The sequence below is a fragment of the Morone saxatilis genome, unplaced genomic scaffold (assembly GCF_004916995.1).
Source record: "Morone saxatilis isolate NCDOM2014 unplaced genomic scaffold, NCSU_SB_2.0 Contig11, whole genome shotgun sequence".
Taxonomy (NCBI): Eukaryota; Metazoa; Chordata; class Actinopteri; family Moronidae; genus Morone; species Morone saxatilis.
In genome coordinates, this window is record NW_023339663.1 from 10,218,781 (window position 1) to 10,242,795 (window position 24,015).

The following is a 24,015-nucleotide window of genomic DNA, read 5'->3' on the forward strand; positions in this document are numbered from 1 at the left end:
CCCCCCCCCCCCCGCATTCTCAGCCAATCAGGGTGACAAAATATTTGAACTGCACAGATGAGAGAGTCTCCACTCTGACTGAGCCTAATGTTTAGTAAATATCTTAGGACTTCTCAGGTCGCCAGTCTAGCAAACAGAGAGAGAAAAAGAGAGAATTTAAAACTTTGGGTCTGGGTAAAAAGAGTGTGCTTCAGATATTTTACATTTTGTTTTCTAAGAAATTAGGAATTACGAAGCAGACTGGAGGGCCGATTTGTCCTGGGGCTATATTAAAAAAACTATCAATCAATATGGTATTTACTGTTGAGGTAGATCCAGTAACCACTTTTTCAATTTGTGAAAAAAAAAAATCTAAAACTTTTCTCTTATGAATCTTTTATCATGACACAGACCCAAATAAATCAAAATGTTATATTTCTCATCACTTTGGATGTAGACCAATCTAGTTTATATTCCTTTCTCCCTAGCAGCATTGTTGTGGTGAAAACGAGAGCATTACTCAAGTGTATTACTGCATTTGATATTGTTATGATTCTAAAACAGAGCTGTGCTGGGAAAACAGGTTGGTTTCTACAGTTGGCCAGTCTGTTTTGTCAACAATACATCAAGTGGTTGCAATACAATAGTATTTCCATCAAACTGCTGTTTTGGTGTACTCAACATATTTTGCTGTGGGACCTGCATTTTATACTGCCCTACTGCTCCACTCAAATGTATCAGCAACAGTAAATTGTGCCTCTGATGTGATTTAAAATTGTAATTCGGAATACACTTATGACTTTTTTTTCTTGTGAAACTCTCCTTGGTATCAGAGCCTGCACTTAATTTTATAGTGTAAATAATGTAGAGGTATCCAAATTAAAACCCTAAAATGTAACAACATTATTATTGGTTATTGTGCAATTATAAATATAAACTTCCACTGGTTGGAGTGTGGTTGTGTGTCAAGGGAATAGGTCTATATTATTTGGTGCAGTGGGTGGCTTAGCACAATGAGAAGGATACTTCTCTCCAGTGTAACGGCTTTTATCACAGTGGGAGGCAAGAGAATACCGATGCATAGCAGGAAGTGCTTGGCAGCAGTGGTGGGGGTGCCTGATGGCTGGCAATGCCTAGACTGAATCAAGGACATATATCTGTGGATCAAACACGTCCTCTCTTCAGGCATTCTCTCACAAACTGCAGGCCCCTTCCATCAGCTAATGCCTGGCTAAGTTGTTCAAAGAACACCCTGAGGAGAGAGTATTTATGCATGGGAGAGAGAGAGAGATGAAAAACCCAAGAGGAGGAGGAAGCATAAGCTCATATTCACACAAAAACAAACACACAAAGCCTAATCAATGATGAGCAAGCAGGGCTGCGTGCTGTGGGTGGCGAGAAAGGTCTGTGGGTTGTAGAGATGAGGGGCATCTGGACAGCCAGATTGATGTTCTCAAACAGCACTTTCCCTTTAACACAAAGCAGCAATGAGTGCCCAAAAACGCATGATTTGGTCATTATAAATACAAATTTGTTTGCAAGTGACCTACCTAGTTATAAAAAGGCTGCATCCTGTGTGTTCCTGTGTGTGTATTTTCCTGTTTGTCTGAATAGAGTAGAGCCGACTGTGCACTTAGACTCTGCTAGTGTCAGTGTGTCTTCAACTTGAGAGCATATTGATTGTTTTTTAATGAAGCTCATTTAAGGATACCCCATTAAAATATGAATAGCTTTTCTTTGCATTGTGTGTGTTTTCAGTACATGCTTTAGACTTGTCATCCACAGCTAAGCCACATGCTGCCTGCTATAATCTCAACTATGAAAGGTTTCTGCAAGCTTTAATTCTTAGTTGATGGTCGGCCTTGAGACAACTGTGTGAAAAAAAAAATGCTGGGGGTGGGGGTATCTCACTGTTCTGTTATCTGTTGACAATCAGACCACAGACTGGAAAAAAAATAACCGCAATAAACAGGTTTTCAACAGTTGTGAATGGCTGAATGGCCATGGGAACCTATCCAAGGCTAAAAAGTGCTGAGAACAGACAAACTAATGTTATCAGCACATCTGTGACGTGTGACAACACTCTTTACAAAATTCCCACTGCTGTGTTTGAGCAACCTATTCAGAGCAGAGATGAAGAAAATGACCACATAGAATGAACTATTTTTGCGTTGTTTCTCTAGTCATGCTCACAGCAGCGTGGGGCATTCACTGTTTTACAGTGGTCAGAGGCACCCAATAAATACTGCAGGATCAGTCGAGGTAGATCTTGCTTCAGCCAATCAAAAAACTTGAACCTTTTTTCCAACCTGTGACTTAAGTTGTTGTATAATTCACATTTCCTCTGGCTATAGCTCACTCTTCCACTCCTCTTCTCTCAGTCATTAAGTGTTCTAATGGTGGAGCGATTGCAGCAGAGAAGCCACAGGCAAACTATTAGATATAGATGTCTGAGAGGAACAACTCTTATATCGTTCCTGCTGTCATCAAGCTATTTATACCTATCAAAAAGTTTACATGAAAAGGCTTTAAAAATATCAATAATTTATGCATACATGACAACTGTCTGTTAAGGTATGTAAACTACTTTTCTCAGCTTGTCCATGCATAATATAGAAAAACATAAGAATGTGTTCCTCACGTATTACTTATGTAAAAACTGCCTTATATCCAAATATTGAACATGATTTGAGAGGAACAGCTCACAAAATAAGTGTACTGCACAGCCTCCTTTTCAAATGGGATTAGGTGGCGTGTTCTGTGGTAGACATGTTAGTAAGAAGGAACAAAGAGAGACACAAAGCCACAGGTCAATAGTATCTTGCTACCTTTACCTGGAGAGACACATGAAGGGTGGCACAAAGGGTGGCAAGGAGACAAGAAGGGGACTTATTAGAAGATGAGGCGAGAAGCGTGGTGAATCTGTGGCTAATCCTCCGTTTCCTCTAAGCCTGTGTAATTAGGACATGGGGGATTGCACCGTGACAGGGGATGCTTCTGGACCGCCTTGCTTTTTCTCCTCTCTTTTGTTTATTTCTTCCCTCTTTAGCCTGGGTTTATGGCAGTTTGTCATCTAAATAGCGTGCTCGTGTGTGTCTTGTCTATATTGTGTGTGCATTGCGGCATGTTCACTCATAAGCAATACAAACAGACACAGCATGCCTGCACCATATTTTCTTTCTGCTCACTACTACTTACTGTTTGCAGATGTGAACAAGAGCTTGCTCTTTTTTTCTGCTTTGGTCGCTGCGTGATACCCTTAGATTGTATTTGGGGGAATCAAATGGGCTGTTTCAATCAAACAACACTTCCTCCACCACACACACGCCAAACAAACACGCCATGTTTGAAGGGTGCCTACTGTAACAGAAGAGTCTTAGGAGAGAGTGCACAGTGCGGACCAGACATGAGACCAGAGAGGCTGATCAGCATCCTTTTGCCTGTTAATAGCCTTAATCTACTTCCTTTCCCCAGCAGACAGTAAGGAAAGTAGCCTTGGCCCATTTAGGGAAATAGTGAGTGCGAGAAATAAAATGAGAAAGAGAGAGATATAGAAAAGAAGAAAGACAGAGAGAAAAGGGAGGGGGCAGGGAATTAAAAAAAATTAAGCCGAGAGAATCTATGACTCACCAGCTCATTACAGAAATCCTGTTTCTATCCAAGGAGAAAACAGGTTTAAAACACCCTATTAAAGGAAGAATGAAGGGAAACCTTTTGTTGCTAATTCACAGAGGGTCGTCTTTTGAAGTGCTTCACTCCAACACATTTTTAAATTTTAAGCGTGCTACTTTAATGATGCCATTTCCAACACTGAAGATTTGAGGGATCTCTTCTGAAACTGATTGGATTTAGCGCCTAAAATGAGACTCCGTGGCCCTGTCCTGATAACTGCCCTAAAACAACACGGATAAAACACAGTGACAATCCATACAATAACAAGATCCACCAGACTTCATACAATCCTGTCACATTTGCTGAATTAAATCACTTTCTTTTATTGTCTCTCTCTCTCTGTCTGCCTCTCTGTTTGTCGCTCCCTTTTGAACAAAGGGATTTGAACAACTCAGGGTGTCATGGCTTTGTGCAAGTAATCATTCCCATGTGTACTGCTTTAGTAGGATTAGGGAAAGTGCTTCTGATTCCCTCTCTCAACAGAACCATCACTGTAATACAACACATACAGTGTGCAGTAGCACAGTGCTGTCCTTACTCTTGCATTAGGGTCCTGTATTTCAAATGACCTTGATCATTTCTTGTATTGAGTTTTGTATTAAGAATGAAGCTTAGCTTTGAGACAAAAAACAAAATCATGCTAAAAAGAGGAAAAGGAAAATGTTGTAACACTTATGCTTATCTGACAGCTGCCACTAGCAATACCTTCCTCCTAGTGGCTAAAATAAGTAAAACTCAATACAGACAGGGTAGGTAGAGGAAACATGTTGAGAGACTTGACACTCAGAGCCTAATGCAATCCAAGAAGGTGCCAAAACCGTGAATTGGTCTTGACTGGTACTGACTTGGGGTTCCAAAAAATTTTTCAGACATATAAAAAAAGTAATAGAAAATATTAGAAATCATGTTTCTGACACAATTACAAACAACAAAATTCTTAATCCAAGTTTGGGAGTTACATACTGCAGTAGAAAACCAAACTATGGTTGCATGAAAAGCCAGATGTGCTCATTATTTGCAATGTTATTTTTTTCAGATTCAATTTTACAGATGGTGATGTCGCCACCAGAACCTCTAGTATTTCTTAGGAGAGCAGCTGTGACACTCGTGAAGATCTGTTGTGCACTTCTCTTACATTAATTCAGCAAAACTAACAGCATTTACAGCTGTGTAAAAATACTTTAAGCACTTACCCGATATGACACCAGTCAGATGTTTTCAAACAGCCTAATCTGACAGACCAAGCCTGTTTACTAGTCCGTGTAAATATTTTTATTTTTCTTCCACTTTTTTTTTTTTTTTCAGTTATTTTTTTGGCCTTTTCATGCCTTTATTAGATAGGGACAGCCGAAGATAGACAGGAAAGGTGGGTAGAGACAGAGGGGATGACACTTTCATCCAGTTTTACTTACTAAATCACATACAGTCAAACATTTACATGTGGATAGTATTTGTGTGTTATTACCAGTTCCTTAGAGTACACTAAATCACATGGAATCACATGCACTATTTACATGTAATTTGGCAAATTAAATGAATATGAATGCTGAAACAAGTTTTGGCTAAATTAGTAATGCACACCATCAATTATGAAAATGTAGTAAAGTTCACTTCCCTACTTTTTCTTCATACCATACCTGACACCAATACCGTGTGAAGTATCGATCTCTCAAATACTAGTATCATTACCTTCTGTAATGAAATGGGATCACCCTCAGGCTGACTTCCTGCTAAAGTGTGTGATACATTTGCCAACAGAGGGAGAGTAGTGTGAAGACACACCACCTGTAAAGCTACTTGCTATGCCACGCAGCAGTACCCCACTCTAAATTCATCCTCCAGCACATGTGCTCATGAGACTAATATGTGCAATAGGAAAACTGTACACTTTAGCATGTAGGCATTTGATCAATTGTGCCAATGAACAGCAGTGTAGCCCCCCTAAGGATATTGGCGGGTGTTGAACAGAGGCTAAGTGGAAAGGTGGAGAGAGGTAGGTTGAGTCGATGGTGTTGGCTTTCTCAGCCCCGGGGCCTAACACATTTAGAGAGCTAACTGACACACTTTGGATGTATTAGCCACAGTGAGCTCTGCCAACCTCTTCTCTATTTCTGCTGCACCACCTCCTCCTCCTCCTATCGCCGTCTGTCTGTCACTACAATCTCCTCTCTATGCAAGACTGAGGAACATGCCTAGTGTTTCAGCAACATTGCTTTAGCATTGATGTTCCTCCGAGCCCCAGCCAAATTGGTGTTTGCCAGTCTAGACACTGGTTGCTTAAGTCTCTGTGTGGATAAACATTCGCACACACTAACACTATCACTCGTCTGTTTATAAAGTATGATTAGATTAAAAGAAACTGACGGAAATGCAATAACGGTCTATTAGTCTACCCGTCAGGGGGGATAATCATTTCAAATAGAAATGTGTTTTCCATCTCACTATCTAATTTACACTTTCTTTGCCTCTCCATATGTTTCATTTCGGAGACTGGTGGGTTATGACTATGAGGCTTTAAAACAGACTGGGTTCAAGTCCAGGCCACTGCAATAAAACACAAATAAAAAGAAATATATAGCAATAAGTACCTCGCAGACTTGGCTCGTGAGAAAGAAAACCCAAAGGCTAGAGGACCCCAGCTCTAGCTGACAAATGTATGCATTGAATTTGAAGGTGAGAAAAACAACTCCTCTCAGTCCATGCTGCCCCATTCTGTGTGGTGGTTTAAGATTAGGGTCAAAGATTAGAAGGCTTACACAAGATAAGAATGGGATTAAAAGAGCTCAGAGATGTAAAATTACAGATCAGAGAACTGGTGAAAACACACCTGAATTGTAAACAAACTCATAACACGGCAGCCACCTGTCCTTCTGGACAATCCTGGCATCACGGGGGGGAGGGGGGTGAAAACAAAACAATGTATTCCTGATGAGAGAATAGGAAGTGAATATTATGGAAGCTGCATCCAATATTCCAGAGAGGGATTCAGCACACATCAAAGGCTGCCTCTGCAGTAAGTCTGTTAGATTTGGGATTAATGGACTCCAGAGGGGCCTGGACACACACACGCAGGCACTCACACACACACTCACAAACACACACAAAATCCACTACCACAACTCCGCCTGATAAGATTCACAACCCAGGCTAGCAAAGCACTGCAGTGCAGAGTATATCTATTCTACTAGCTCTCCACAGTAGACTCTACTGCAGGATGATACTGTGTTACAACATGCTGTAAGTCACTAAAGGCAGTTAGTGTAATTTCTCAACATTCTAGTACATTTTGGAAAACAAATGCTTCAACTGTCCAAGTGGCAGAGAGAGCAGAGCAAGATTTCCATGAATGCAGTGCAGACTCTTTCCAGTCATGTCTATTGGATTGTTTGGACAAGTTCTTTATTTTGCTTGTCAAATTACGAAGCACATGCCCAGACACACACTCGCATGCATGCCTACGTGCACACAACTGTAAGATGCCTCCAAGCTCCAATGAGTTCATGCAAATTACGGAAATGCAAATTCATATGGTAAGCCTCAGCTGTCCTCTGATGCATTTTGAGGAAAACACAACGAAATGGGGGGGAAACTCTGCAATGAATCTATTTCGTTTAATCTCAACAGACAGAAAGACAGCCTAATCCCAACCCTGGCTGCCTTTCCACCCCAATGCTCAGCCTCTCCCCATTTTGCCACCCCCCTCCTGCATCCCCTGCCCTCTGGGCTAAAACCACAGGTGCAGGCAAATGCAAACCACTGGGTGGAAAATGCTCGTTGACAGCATTCTGGTGTGTTTGCGATTGGTCAGTGAACAATGAGGGAGTTTCCTGAACCACTTGTCGTGCTGATGTAACAGCTGGACACCAACACCAGACACGGATCAGGGTGGGAAGAGACGATGCGGAACAACAGGGAACTTAAAACTAAAATGAGATTCAGCAAAGCTTAAGCTCACTGTCATTTCACAAACTGTTTGTGAGTCGCAAAGAGAAGAAAAGTTCACAAAGAACACAAACAAAACTAAGTCACAGTTATTTGCGAGAGATTCTCTACATTTAAATGTTTTGATTATATTTTAAACTGCAACTGTGTGTGAAATAAGCTTATGTATACAGTAGGATTTGTATAATTTTACTGTCACTTGAAATTGTCTATTAATTCGTCTTTGAGTAGAAGTGGTCATAAATTAGCAGTTCAAAGCTCAAAAAAGGAAGATAGTGGCAATCACCTGTTGTTTGATTTGTCTTGAATTCTGATGTGGTTGCCTGGATACTGTAACAGCAAGAGTGTGTATTTTCCATCAGTCTATGTGTACTAATTCACTGACTCGCTCAGCTATTGTCTGCCTCCTCTCTTTTTGAAGGACCACCACGCTGCACACAAGTACATGCAAGCAGGAACCCACGGCCACGTGCACACCCAAACCCGCTCTCATCCACATGATCACCCTGAGCAGCATTATCACAATCTAGGGAACTAGATTATCCCTAGGCTCAAAACTTCATCCTCTTTGATCCCCACTTGGGAGGGGATGAGAGGCAGCACAGGGGGACCATCACCCAGATTTCCCACTTGTTAATCAAGGCAGGATTTTGATCACCTTCAGGGACAGATGGACAACTATTTTCAAAACATCATCACACAATGGGCATTAAGGTATTGAGGATACTTCCTTCAGCAGCAACCACCTTTGGTCCCATAATAATTACAGTGATGCTTATTCTCTAAAACTATGTCAGATACAGCTGCAGACATTTAAATTAACATTATTCATTGTGTGGTGTCATATATGTGCACTGGTGGCTGCATTTCACCTAAAATGTAATACAATTCAGCTAAGATAATGTATTGCTACATTTTAATTAATATTTCTAACTTGCTACAACTAATTCCAACAATGCAAACTGAGTGAATCTAGTCCTAACTAGTGGGGGTGACATGTATAGGTTGATGAACTGAGTGGTGCTCTCTTTCAAACCTGATACAAAAAAATCTACACATTTACACATCTGCAACACATCCTGTCTACCTCACCGTGGTCTGAATTTCAATGAAGTGTGTGTAAACCAAAAGCGGAGATGCAAACAAGCATAAGCACTGTATGAAGATCCATCACACTTAGTTGTTTACACGGCCTTCTAAATCTCCATAATAGATCTTTGTTGTGGTTTGAGGTGGGATGGTGAGGTCAGCTGTTAATTGGCTGCTGGTAATTACAGATGCATCTTAAGCTTGCTGACATTGTCCGTGGGGCTTTGGAGATTTGCAACTAATGCACCGCAGAGATTACTGCAATGTACAGAAAATTACACAACTTTCATTCGTGCATACTGAAGTAGCAATTAAAACTCCTCGTGTTAAGTCTAACCCGGTTCTCACCCTGTCATTCAGCCATTGTAGGCATCACATGTTAGGTGTATAATGTGGCTTGAATTCCTTTTAGGTTGAGAGGGGCACATCATTTTCTGTGCCCCACGTCTCTACATTTAAATGTTTAAGCTCGTCATTTCCTTCAACTCTTCCATCCTTTGCCAGTAGCCATGAGGGTGTTTTTCCCCTCTGTGGGGCTGCTTCCTGGGGAGGGGAGGCAGCGCAGGGACAATAGCAGCCACCCAATTAAAGCTGTGTTGGCCTCGCAATTCCTCAAGGTATTGCCATGTGACAGTTTAATTAACCAAGCCCCTTATCTTAATTTAGCAGGATCAAAAAGTAACAAACTGAGGTTATCGGAGAAAAACACTCCCAGTCGCCATCCGCACATTCTCACCAAGACACACACGTGCACACACACATTCTCTCTCTCAATCTCAGTCAGTTTAAGGAAGCTATAGTACAGTGCCACACATGTAACAAAGAAATTTGTTGAAATTCGTATAGCTTGCTGGTATTGTCACACAGATTCCACAAAGCTATATTGGTGCAAATGCTTTAATGCATAATTATAACAGCTGTCGAGGTCAGCCTAATGACAGTCTTTTTATGCCTCTGCCGTGTGTGCAAGTATGTCCCTGAGTGTGTGCACATGTGACTGGGTTCAGGCGCGTCTTAGAAGGGTATGCATTTACGTTGACAGGTTTTTCTTTTGAATTTGAACCAGTAGCTCAGTAACAGCAAGAAGCCAGGCACCATGCTACTTAAGCCAATCTCCCATGGAGCCTGCCTGCTGTCCCGCACCTCTTCATCCCTCCATCCATCCATCCATCCATCCACCCATCCATGAGCTCTTTCTTCTCATCATCTGATCACTTATCAACGGGTTGCCACTGGTTATTAAATGTTTCTTCCTTCCTTCATTGCAGCCCTGTTTATTAAGTTTTTTCAGTAATTCAGTGCATCTATTTGAGTTTGTATTTATTTAATATGTTTGAGCCCTGCTACTGTGGCTCCACATACCCTGTCATATATCCCATTTTCCATTTTCTGACATCTCTGATCATCCTATCCACTGTCATCGCATAAACCACATCCTCTCTCTTTGTTTTAGCGTTTCCTCTTCTTCAACTACTCCATTATCTATAACACTGCAGGCAGTGGATGAAAGGACATTACTAGTTATGGTTGAGAAGAGAAGAAGTCCTGATGCCTTAGACAGGCCAGGCCCATTTGTCTCTCTGGTTCTTGATGCAGTGTAACATGGGGAAACAATGCCCCAGGGCACCACAAATATTCACTCACATCAGCCTAGGAAACAGCCTGGACAAAGGGGACCTTCACTTGTATCTTACTGATTCAGTGGAAGTTGTGCTGAATTCACTGTCTAGGGACATTTTTACCAGGCCTTTATTTTCACATAGCTGAACAATTTCCGAAGGTTGTAACTGCCTGCATAGAATTGATCAACCATCAATCTGTCACTTTGTGTTTTTGCAATTAATAATGTTGCTGCAGCCAATACAGCATTACTGGGCATAATATAAGTCAAACCATTGCACTGTGTGATTTAAACCTCAGCAGTCTGTCCCACCAAATCCATACAAAAACATGTTAATATAACTGCATGCTTACAGACACCTCTTTTGTGGATAGAGAAGGGCACGCACCCACACAGAATACGAAAGGTGTGCCAACCAGTTTGCTTATTCAAAGTAACTGTTCTGGTATTGAAAATGGCAGTAAAATGGACAGATAACACATGCACATGAGACAACAATTAATTTAGCATGCAGTGGAATTGCAAGAGAAACGTTTCTGTTTAAATCAGAGAAAGATTTGTGTGAAAAAAACATCTGTGCCACCCGAGACTTCAGAAAAGAAAAGTAAATCCTCTAATTGTGAGAAGAGGCTACAGGTGCAAATTTGCCATATGTAATACATCACTTATGTATACTTAAGTTGTGTCTCTCTGTCTGTCTCTATAATAAGGTATAATGTTTTTAGATGTAAAGTTAGGTTAAAGCATGACATAATCCTCAGCCCAATAAAAAGTGTACCCAGCCTGTGAAGGCATAGATAATACTTGTTGTGTCATTCCATGTAAAATACCAGTTCGACTTTACAGCATATTACTGAAAACAGGACACGTAAAAATGCAGTAGGCTATATAAGTACAATTCACAGAGCTTTAATCTTCATTTCAACCCACAAACCCCAAAACTAAACCCTTAACTGTTACATATCAATTTTTGTAGCCTTTGTGGTGTTTAATTAATTTCATGACATGGACTCTTGGAAGATTAGTTTCTTATGGTCTGAAAGAAATCCAACTCAACAGACAAAAAATACTGAAAGCACTGCTTTGACTGCTATAATACTGACAGAAATACAAGGAAAGTAAAGCTGTAACTATTATTATACTACTATATTGTATCAGTGAATTTATTTCCACCATTAATCAACGAATTGTGTACAACTTTGCAAACAATGGCAAATATAAACTAACCAACTAACTTATTCTAATTTCAATTCAATGTATAAATAATGGAAGAAGAGTAAAGCTAGCAGCTCCTTGCATTTTGTTCAAATTTTTGCATCTCATAAGCAGTAACTGTTTGGTTTTCTTTACTTGATAAATTGCTTAAACAAACAACAAATTTGAAACCAATGAAGCTTTCAAGGCATGCAAATCATGATGAGATGAGAATGATATTTTATATGACTGAAAAAAGATAGGGTGGAAGCAAAAGAGGCTACCAAAGCATATGTAAATGAGTGTGGTTAATGTCTAGAATTACATCCAAGACACACACACACACACACACACACACACACACATACACTTAAACACACATACACCAATGTGCCAATGCCCGGCTGTCCATGGACGGAGGACAGATGGCCGTGGAGTGGCTCTGGTCCAGGAAGTGACGATGTTCTGTATCATTATAATCTGCTCCGTAGTATCCTCCCTACTGCTGTGCTGGACAACATGTTTCACCCACTGAGAGCAGATACTGGAACAGAGCTTCTGCTGCTCTGTCACACATACTCTTAAAGAGATGCTGTGACAACAAACTAACTTCTATTGTGAGTGCTCCTTCGTTTAACCCTTACAAACATTGGAAAAAATAATGTTCATTTTATAGCCCACAACTCACAATGATTTGCTTAATAGAGCAAAGAACAAACGCAAGGACAGAGCAAATGTACACCAACAACATATTGTAAAAAAAATCCACTCAGCCATTTTACAAATCAGTCTCACAGGAGTAATTTTTTTCCGTCAGTCTGTGTACCTTACCAATACACATACACAGGCACAAGGCTGCACAGCATTGATTGTGATTCACTGTTCACCCTATTTACTGTTTTCAGTAAAAGGCACACTTGTTACCACCAGTAAGCTCAAAAACATCTCCAATCTATCTGTCCTAAAATATCTCAGCATCAACAGTTATGATAACATCCTAATCGTGTGTTTTGTTATCACCAATTTAACTATGCTTTTCAATTAGAGGTTAATGCCTGAAAAAATGTAGGCTGCACTGCCATGGGGCTCAGCCACACAATGTTAATTCATTTCATTTATAGCACAGACACCACATCTACACGGTTGTTGTTCTTGTGATTACAAAAAGAACAACTGGGAGCCGAAACATGTCTGTCGTGATGATGGAGGAGATAAATACATAGATTTTCTCTGATGCTGAGGGAATATATCTTACGTGTGTGTGTGTGTCGTACAACAAGTTTGGCGAGGAGGGTTTTGCTCTCTCTCCACTGTGTGCAAATGTGCACTCCGGATGATAATGTAGGTTACTAGTGTGTTTACAGCAAGCAGGTCTGTGTACATGTATAAACTGTCAACATGAAATATGCAAACTAATCAAACTGCCTGGCCTCATTTTCTGAGTTCTATTACACACAAATGAGGTATTAAAACAAACAAATTCAAATTTATCTGCAGGTAGGGCTTTTGACAAGAACAATGAAAAGTTAGATCTAACGTTCAGCATAAACAGGTGTGTTTAATGTCAAATCTGTTTTCCACAGAGCTGATTAAGACTGACAAAAACAAACAAGCAAAAAAGAAATAAATTAATAATAATTAAAAAAGAAAAATAATAATAATAATATCTATAATATTTACTGCACCTGACAGTGAATGAGACTTTAACAATATGGTTGAAGAGTGATTAACTTTAAATCTCCATGACTCTGGACTAATCCTCATACTCAGTGTGCCTACATTTTTTAATGGGCCTTGAATAACATTTCCACAGCATTTAATGGCTTTGTGTGTTTTTTTCAGTGTCTAATATGAGTTAGCACACACTTGGATTAATACCCTGTAATGTTTTCATTACAGAGCAGTGTGAGGAGAGAGGGCTGGGCTGTAAGCTTTTAGGGGCAGCAGCTCTCATTGGAAGGTGCAGGAGAAAAGCACTCAGTGGGAACTAACGCGGATGTTTTTTTTAAGATAAGAAGTCCAATCATGGTATGATGAGAAGTTGTAATGGTACTTCGAGTGAAATAAGACATATTTTTACTCATCGCTTCCATAAACATGCCATAATTATTCGCTGTGGCTACAAGGGTGAGGGGATAATGTCAGTGATTTATAGCCCAAGTGGGAAGAGTCCGAGATATTCATCAATTCTCTCCAATGCTGTGGTGCCACAGTGCTTGAGATAGGCTTCACTGGCTGAATGAGGATCAGGGGGTGAGCCGCCATGCAGGCGGGCTGAGGTGGAAATCACACCCCACAGCCAGCACAGCCCAACATTATACACACACAAGCACACCACCACACCACACACACACACACACCCACACGACCCATCCGCCGAAGAGGAAGGACACAAGAATTGACCCATTACCCTTCATGAACCACAATCATAACAATGGAATTTAATAAAACTTCATGTACTAAAGAAAATAGACTAATCCCTTCAAATCTTCCATAATGAGAGAGAAGAAATCCTAAGACTGTGATATTTCCCCTCCCTTCACCCCACAAGATTTTAGGCTTTCCACAGGATTCCACTAGCTTAGCCGCAAATCGCCTCACTGCTGTGCGATACGCGCCATATTCTCTAAGAATGGTGAGAACACAGCAAACACAGCACACACCACACACACACACATACACAAATCTTATTTGACTTTGAGTGATGTCCAGATTGCTGATGGTTCTTATTTTCCACACCAGGAAAGTAGCTGGTGATGTTGCCATGAATCAGGCTATCAGCGCAGCCAGGGACAGGCCATGTAGAGCTGAGAAGATGAGGAGCAGGAAAAGATGAAAGGCTCAGAGACAAATCCTCTCTGTCCAATGGCTCGCACAAACAGTAAAAAGAAACATGAGCATCTGGCTGCTCCCTTTCAGATGTTTGCTTGTTTTCTAATCTACTCCCAAAGGCCATGCTATGGACGTTTTGAAATATTCTTTAAAGATTTGATATTTAAACAACTACTCCATTAGAGAAGCTGGAAATTGTCTTAATTTCTAAATTAACCATTACTAATTAAAAGAGCCAACATGCAGTCAGTGAGCTGTTAGGGTAAGAGGAGCTCTGTAACACATCAAGTCCTGCTCGTGTTGCTATGGGAGAGTTCACTGGAATGACGCACGGGTATGTCTCCACTGGAACAACGGGTGTAAACACACTCTGATGGCCTCAATTAATCATGTTTAAACAGACAGATGTGATAGCATTACATGAAACCATGACTCCTCCATATGCTACCTGTTTAGAGTAATGTTTGTAAACTAACTAATTACAATGCTCTCAAATGAAGCCTCTCTCTCAGCAGATGTTTCGTCCATTAACCTGCAAAACAATTGCTTTAACATCGTGTGAAGAATCTCACATTAGCAATGCCCTATCAACACTGGCGAGTGAGACATTTGGATGAATAATTAAAGGTTGTGTTTTAAGCTTTGAAAAACTAAGTTCTTGCTGTACTGATTTTATTAATTTTTGACATCAATGAGAAATGATGTGCTTTATTTGTTATTGTCAGTGATGATATATATATTTACTAAGCCTGGGAGTTATTTATGCAGCATTGCAATAAAGCCTCTCGATCCCATGGCCAAAGGGTATGAAAGGTATGAATATTAAATATTATAATATCACATATATTGTATATGAATATCACAGATAAGAAAGGATAGGAACCATACCAGCAGTTTTCACCCTCATAACTGCAGTAACTGATGAATAAATGTAGTTTCTCTGAGCCACAAGAAATTATTGAGTCACGTTCTGGCTGTGCCACAGCTCCATCACATCTCCACTTTGGATCTGATGTCCGCTGGAACTGTTTCAGAAGTTTCAAGCAGTCTTTCAGCAGCCAGATTTTTGTTGCTTTGTTCATTTGTTTTTCGGATTCAATTTTGTTTTGTCTGAACTGTGTCTTTGTCCCTGTGTTCTCTCTGTCTCTCAGTCTGTGCCTGTATTTCTGCCTGGACTGGAAACTTTACATTGTAAACAATAACTTACCCCTGAAAAAGGAACCTGAATAAAAATTACAAAATAAAACAATATATAAACTTATCCATCAGACTGTGGTAAGGCATTATTGACAGTTTTCAATTGCAGCACCTATCACTGATTTTGATGATGGTTTTTAACACTATTTTGGCTACATCGGGGCATATTTTTTCCTATAAAGGTACAATTGGTTAGTCATAATAAAAGCACTTGATATTTTATACACATGTAAGGGAATTATAAACATAAATATTTCCAAATTACATGTACATACATTATTAACTGCAACTATTATTGTGATATATATATATATATATATGTATAGTGTACTGGCCTAAATGCACTGTCTGTAACAAAAATGACATACATGTCAATAATAAACTCAATAATAACGTGCTTATCGTACTGCATTTTCAGAAGCATTCAAATTACAGCTGTAATACGCATCTACCCAGCCTATGAAAAACGTGTCTGCATTTATCTGTCCATGAAATATGAATGATGTTGAATGGAATGCCCTTTTCCAACAGTCAGATAAAGGTTTATTGAAGGCCAGAGTGAGAAGGATAGAGGTTGCCATGGCTACAAGTGTGAAAAGGGCATCTGATCTGACTTCTGACCAGTCAATTAATCTTGGAATTGCATTTTTTTTTTATCAAAGGTTCACTCGTGATTCAAAATTAATTGCTGCGAATAAAAAGAAAAAAAAGGAAAGACTGATATTGTGGGGACACTTTGTAAAAGTACAGTTATGCTAGAGTCTTAAGATTAAGACTGCCACAAGGGAAGATTGGCAAATATTTAAGATGGATTAAAGTCTGAATATTTACTTTGTTTGGTCTCAGTGTGAAGTAGAGGAAACATTTTATTATTCAAAAAAACAACACATAAAGACCCAATTTTCTCATGGTTTAACAGATGAATAATTGTCAAGTCATGCCCTCTTCTTGCTTAAAACAGTCACAATGCCACAATGCATACTCAAAAACCCATTAAATACAATTGTTTAGAGCAATATATATTGTGCTTATTGTTTTGGCTACTGTACTTAATTGAAAATACCAATGATACATTTAAAGTGGTGAAATTCATCTGCCTTATGTCTACAGGAATAAATTAGCTCTCATTGTTGTTACCAGAGACATATAATACTTCAGATATCCTGTAATATTGTTATGTCACCAGGACAGGACTTGACACGACACATATTGTGTGACAATATTGTCAGATACCAAATGGCTAAAATGTCAACTTAGGCTGCAGAAAAAAGCCCAATCAAGGATTAACTAAGAAACACTTGAGGCCTCTACCATGACTGAAAAACCCTACGGCATACTAGTAATTAAAATAAAAAATACTTTTTAATTTAAATAGCTATAAGAACGATTTATATAGAACCAAAGACTTTAGGTTTTTCTTGATGCATCATAAAAATATAAGGTTTGGGGAGTAATAGTCAAATATATCTGATTTCCAACTTCATTATTTATTTGTGTACTGTATATACATTTATGTCTGTGTGTGCATTTACATTCATATTTGGTTGTGTATGTAGTAAGTATGTGTAAGAGTTTGCATGTGTGAGAGCAACTGACAATGTGTGACATTTCCCTTATTTAAGCCTTTATATGCTGAGGGATGGGGGTGGGGGCTTCTATCACCTTGCCACAAATAACAGGAAAAAGTCAATTTCATCGCCTTTTACTACGCTGTCATATGAACACATCTCATGCCGTCTCTCCTCACTGAATTCACGCTGTCCTTGTAGTATCACATCCTCTTCTCCCCCTCCTCTGTTCCACTCATGCCTCCCTTTTAAAACAAGGCAGGAGACGGCTTGATTATCACACTCCAATCGCAGCTAATTAGGATAGGTCAGCTGGTACAGTCAAACAGTATCCCTGTCAAACAGTGTCCCTCCACGCTCTTCTTCCTCCTCCTCTTCCATCATCCCTTTCTCTCCATTTCCTCGGACAGCCCTATCAGTGGGTAACATCTCCCTACACCACTGCTGCCTGTCTGTTCGTGATAGCGACTATGGCAGTCATCTCCACAGAGGCGAGCGATGTGCTGCCAGCCACCCTGCCAGAGCCAGACAAGCCTGTATCAGCGTCTGCGGCAGACGCGTTGGAGCATCAATTAATCGCTGTTTAAAACTGGCAAAAAATGCATTTGATATACTTAAGCTTAATTAATACATTGCTAGCAATTTTGCAGGGCTAATTAATCAATTTGAGACTGGTCCCTGGTGCGAAGATGTCCAGATTATGTTGTCTGGAACAAAACTGCACTGAACATCAGAGAAGAAGATGAATTACAAACATGGAAATAGGGAGTTGTATGTTTGTTCAACCAGTGCCTGTTGCAAGAGGAGAGCATAAATAGTGAAATTTAGTATAATAAGAAAGAAAGAAAGAAAGAAAGAAAGAAAGGGCCAAAAGCGATGGCAAAATCAGAAACAAAAAGGAGAGAGAAACACAATTGTGTATAAACTGAAGGCTACAACCTAGAGACTATAAAGGCTAAGAACTGAAACTGGGTTGGGGATTGATTGGGACTTGAACTACATGCTTTGTGCACTTGTAGTTCTGTTTATACTGAGCCAGTGAATGAGGCCGCAGTGTCCTGGCAGGCAAGCAGAGAGAGCTACAGAGAGTAATTGGGAGGGCTATGCTTGGAGAGAAACAGAGGACTTAAGATGAGATGAAGGAGGGAAGGAGGGGGGACAGAGAGAGACCTATGAAGTAGATGCTAAGTGCTGAGATGTGAAGAAAATAAGCCTGCAGGAAAACGACCCCAGGGACAGTGACCAATGACAAGCTCCCTTTTCCTTTTTTAAAAACTGAGAACAGACATGCGTACCTGTGTTCTTCCATGTGTGCAATTCATGTGTGTGCAAGGAGCTTTATTTAAACCACAGACCTCACAGACATTCAATACCTGAATGTAGAGCAGCACAATACATTGTATTTCCTTTAATAGTTTAAGTTCACTTTTAACAAAACCTCATTAATAAGCCATAAAATTACTATAATAAATGACATGAGTGGGTCTGCTTAAGACAAACTAGCATATGGGACTACTCCTAAGGTTACCAGGCACAAGGTGACCATCTTGCAATTCATCTCAAACACCTGGAGACATAAAAGCATAAAAACAGAGTTTCTAAGCAGATAACATTATACTTTGAAAGGCAGAAGATCACACTATTATGTTGTTTTCTCATGTAAATATTAACCCAAAGTGAGGCATAATTTGATGCTTTTAAGCACTTAATGCAGATGCACTGGAACCATGCCAGAGTGATGTTCACCATCCCTCACTCATCATCACTGTTCTTGCACAATACCTTGGCCTCCTGCCCCTGCCCTCCCCCATAGCTCAGCTAAGCCTACATGTTATTGGCTAAACACAGCCAGCTGCAGCCAGTTAACTGTCTAATCTCACATCGATCGATTTCCCCAAACAAGGAGAGGTGGAGAAGTGGAACGAAAGTTGTGGAGCGGGGTGAAAACACAGCAGAGGGTGAGAGTAAATGGGAGGGCAGCGATGAGTGAGAAACAGACAAAGGCAGGTTATAGCCTTTCACTGAGTTTCCAGCACCACCCGGGCCTGTGTGTGTGGGTCTGTTTGTGTACGGGTGTGACAATCTCTCAAGACCGTCAGAAGGATACTGATCGAAGGCAACATACAGAAAGGTGGATGGACAGGCTATGGTGGGTACTATCAGGCAGTAGCAGCACACATCCATCAATGTTGTATTGGGACAGTTTTTACTCGACTATAGCCCAACACACTCTTCACAGCTCCCTTTGTCATGTGTTCTGTGTGTATAAATGTGATTCCTTCAGTCCCTCATGGACAATTAAATGGGAGCATTTTCAAAATGAGAAACATATGGAGCTTTTTAATTGGCCAATTTCTCTTGCCAACGTGTGTGGCTTTTTTTCATTCAAAAAACCAATGAAAAGGAAAAAAATGCTATCTAGTCAGACTTGCATATAGCAGCACAGAGTGTTACACAAATTGTCATTGTCCTTCCGTGAGGAGTAAAACAGCCCTTCTGTTCCCTGGATTAATAGCACCATTACAGAGGATCCATGTTCAGGATACAGCACAGTACGTCTGGATCCAGTCAGTGAGATACATACTTGTTGGTGTAAAGACTTCAGTGAATTTCTGTGGAAATATCTGTTTTGCCAAGCAGGTAATGGCCCACACCGAAGTACATGACTGGTTCAAGCTGCAGTGAGAAATGTACCATACCTTCTCTCCCATTATATCTCTCAATACCTATGTATAATCTTTGCTTTCCTGCCTCCCCTGACCCTGCACTAATCAAGTGAGGTGGCATGGGGTGAGGAGCACTGAAACAACTCATATCTGGGGAGTTATTGTTCTACACATGTCATGTGTAATCTGCCCGACCCACAGCGCTTAGAATAATTATTCATATTTAATCACCACACTACGAAGCTACATCGCCTGCCGCTCACTAAGTCATTTTCCATGTTCCATTATCAAAGTTTCAGAGACGGGTGCTCAGGGAAGGGGGACTAAATGGAGAGGCTGAAGTAGTTGGGCTTATAAAAACATAATGGGCTTGTCTGCTTTGATAAACTGAGGACGTGTATAGAATGCACACTCGCTCACACCCTCAAATATACACATACACATACACACACCACACACACGTTAAATGAGAAAAGTGCAGAGAACAAAGTAGGGGAGAATAAAGTAGCCAAGTATAAGTTCAGATTGGGAGCGTTCAGGCAAGTCAAGAGCTCAATCGTTAATACAAATAACGCATGCAGCACATAAAACGGATTGATAGTCATTTGGTGTTTGGCTTGCATGGCATCTTTCATTTTTCATGCAGTAAAATTTGCCAATGAGGGCTCACCTTGCTCCAAAGGTGGTGGTTTCACGCCTGTAGCCTTCAACTTGAGGGCTTCTTTAGCAGACATATCACAGCAGGAGCCTTTGTTGGTGTCCTGGTCGCTGTCAGCCTGGTCGCTGTCACCATGACCACTGTCTCTGAGGCTTGCTCGCTCGGGGTCTTTGAATGTCGAACTACTAGACAAATAAACAAAAACAAAAAGAGCATTAGTACAGTGTCTGGGAATTTGTCAGGCTTTTCATTTTTTTCTACCCTCAGTGGAACTGTAGAGACAGAATGAAACATTGATGAGCATCCCTGAATGATTAAACATAACCAGAAAAATTATAATAATAGGATTTCAGATGTAATAAAATGCTCCTAAAATACTGCCACAGCAGTACTGCCTGCTAAAAAAAACCCAGAGATAAAAAAGAGGCTCTTGTGTGTGATCATATTTTATGTATTATAGAGAATACTATTAGTGACTACTTTTAAGCCTAATTAAATGTACATGCACTTCCTCTCCCTGCTATGACTCAGTACAATTTATTGTCAGTTTAGCTACTGATGAGAAAGTACTGTGTTGGGACTATTGGAGAAAAGAAAACAATGGTCTGAGATGTAGTGACGGTTATAGATCCCAACTCTTACCTTTGAACAAACTGTTGTCTGCTACCCATATAATTAGGCTCAGTGGGAAAATTGTCCGTCTGTGGAGAAGAGAGAGAGAGAAAAAGTATGTAGTGGGCTTTACAAAGTCCTGCTGTGAAACAAGATTTCCTGGTGACATATGATTAATTATGCAGAAAAAGAATAGGTAGAGGAGGGAACAGGGCAAATAAAATGCTGGAGATGTGAGCTCTATATCGTTTAGGTTGGAGCATTTCATTAACCACATAAAGCAGGCTAATTAGCCATTTGAGAGTAAACCGCAGAGCTGAACATCAAATCGGGCAGGCATAGTATAATCAATAACTGCTAGGACAATGGTCTTGATGAGCATAGAAAACTTTGCAGTAACTGTGTTGAAGTGTCAGCTAAACATCAACTAACCAAATTACAGCACTCGTGTACAGAAATTAAAATGGAATTTGTTATTTCTTCCTGTTACAACATTTCGGTTACAAACTGTTCATTCTCTGAGCCTCAACACTTTTTTTCTCTTTCCATAAATGTTTTGTGAGGAACTGGGGCTTGTATGTGTTGAACCATCATCTGTTTATTTGATATGGGGCAACCTGAATCACATACACAGGGGGCTTCATGCGATGTGGATCAATAGAAAAAGCACACATACACGCTTGTGCACACAAAGTATACACTAAGACACACTATCACAATAAAGTCTAAGATATAAAGTCACACAAAGAAACAGCATGGCATGTATGACAAAATACAGTTGTATAATGGAATATTGGTACAAACCCTATACTGCATAAACTGCACAAACACTCAGCTCTGTATGAAGCAGTGCATTACAGAGTGGATCAATCACATTGGCACTGAAAAGTACTCTGCCCCAGCCTGTCTCTTTCTCTTGTTAATTATATCAAAGTATGGTATATGAGGGTTTTTAATCACATCGATCGAGATAAAAGGTCACAAAGATCCCAGTTTATTTCTGGCATTTACATAAGTTACCTATAATAACTAACGTAAAAGCAATCAGATGTATATACTTCACTGTAACCCACGAAGAACACAGTAAGACAAAAACTAATGTGTTTATATTTTGTTAAAATTATTAGAGGAATATCTCAATGTCCCTGTTGGGAAGAGGTAGGAGGGGTGAAACAAATGCCTTCAAGAGATATAGCTTTCATACTGTTGTACTGGTATTTATCACAGTAACACAAATAATTATGCTATGTAGTCCACAACTCTGTGTCTTGAATTGATGGCAGTGAAATGTCATGTTTAGTGAGTAATGTCTCCTTGCGCCAGGCTTTTTCACATGCACAGCTTGACTCACAGTCGATAGAGTATTTCAATGTCATCCGTGCTCTGCGGTGGCTCAGTATGAAAAAAGGGTGTGTGAAGGTCAGACAGGCCACCTCAGTACTTTGACCTTCCATGCTTTTGCCAAAACCTTTATCTCTACCTAAACACTCTATTCCATCTCAGCCTTCGCCAAGATTAAAAGAAAACACCTACAGAATATATCAAAGGCTGGAATCTGACCACGGACTAAGAGAAGAATGAAGGTTTGAAATAGTTTGGCATTGAAATGATAAAAGCCTGAGTTTTAAAAAAATGGGAGATGGAAGTCTTTATATTGATGTGCCCCTTCTGTACTTTTATGACCAGGGACCCGTCCTTGGATATACTTTTCAATCAACTCAGCTCTGCTGGCATTGAATTTGATTATGATGAAAGGACATTAACAGAAAAAGGTTTTCCTTGATTGTTAAAGGGTTTCATTGACTTTCTGCACCTGTGCATGTAGAACAAATTACATCCTTGAATGCAGAATATGGTTCTACAGTATTATTTAGGTGCACTGTACTTTAGTATAAAAAATAAATATTAAATGGAAATACACTATGGTCTCCTATGGTCAGTCATGGTCATGTGATGGTATTCATGATTGTAGTTTTTTCTTTTCACTTAAAGTAGCATGCGCTCTACATCCCTCCTCCACCCCCCACCCCCCCACAAGCCAATAAAAAGCACATTACACCACTTCATAGAAACCTCTTTCCTGCCAATTAGAGTCCAGGCTGATCTTAAGCTTCCATCTCTTCCTGTCTGTCCATACTGCCCAGCCCTTTAACTACAATGGGCCACTTTCCAATTAATGGATCGATAACAGCCAGTATGGGCTGCTTTGTACTTAGCCAGTCAGAGCCCACAATGAATACAGGATAATTTGAGGAGGAATGATACATACTGGCTAGATGTCCATTCATTTCATTATCATTATTATGCACTGTATTATACAGTACATAAATTCATTTAGCATCGCAAGTATCACTGAGTATTTCATGTTGCTTGCCTGCACTTCTTGCCTTTTAATTTCCCATTGTGGGACTTCTTGAAATGAACCGAACTGAATTTAACTAAAGTGAACTGACTAACTTGAGCTGAACCAAACTGACCAACTGTAAATTGAACTGACCCAAACTGTGGCAGCTGTATATTCAGCCTTAAAGGTCTCAAATTTTGACTTGCTTATTGACCTAAAATATGAGTCTTTGATCTTAAAGGTTCAAAGAAGCAATGAACCTATTCGATAGACAATGAATCCAACAACTCTGGGTCAGTGCACTTTGTGTAGATATCAGCAGAGGTTAGTTTTGTTGGTAGCGTGGATGAGAATTGCAAAAGCATGTTGCTGAATTGTACTGAATGATGTGTTGTATCTAGTCCATGCAGCAAGGCCACAAAGGTCAGAGAGATACTGAGTACAGTGAGGCTGAGTAAGTGTAAAAAGCTGCACTCTATTCTGTATTCCCATTGAGACCCTAAGACTGACCGAGCAGACAGCAGGCCGATTGAGACAAATGGGACGAGCATATTGGAGTGCTATTCTACTCTCAGGCCTTGTTGGTGCATTTTGGGGCTGTGTTCATTTCTATGGGGCTATACTTGTGTGTGTGTGTGTGT

At 40.1% G+C, this 24,015-nt stretch overlaps 1 protein-coding gene across 1 annotated transcript in view; it reads right to left on the reverse strand.

The window, feature by feature from the left end:
• The window catches only part of pcdh17 (protocadherin 17), a 53,034-nt gene that overhangs the window by 11,028 nt on the left and 17,991 nt on the right, over positions 1–24,015 (reverse strand). The window contains exons 3-4 of the mRNA XM_035652607.1: positions 21,061–21,119; positions 20,431–20,603 (exon numbers count right to left, since the gene is read on the reverse strand). Of these exons, the coding sequence (XP_035508500.1) occupies positions 20,431–20,603; positions 21,061–21,119 (232 nt within the window). The remainder of the gene's footprint in view (positions 1–20,430; positions 20,604–21,060; positions 21,120–24,015) is intronic.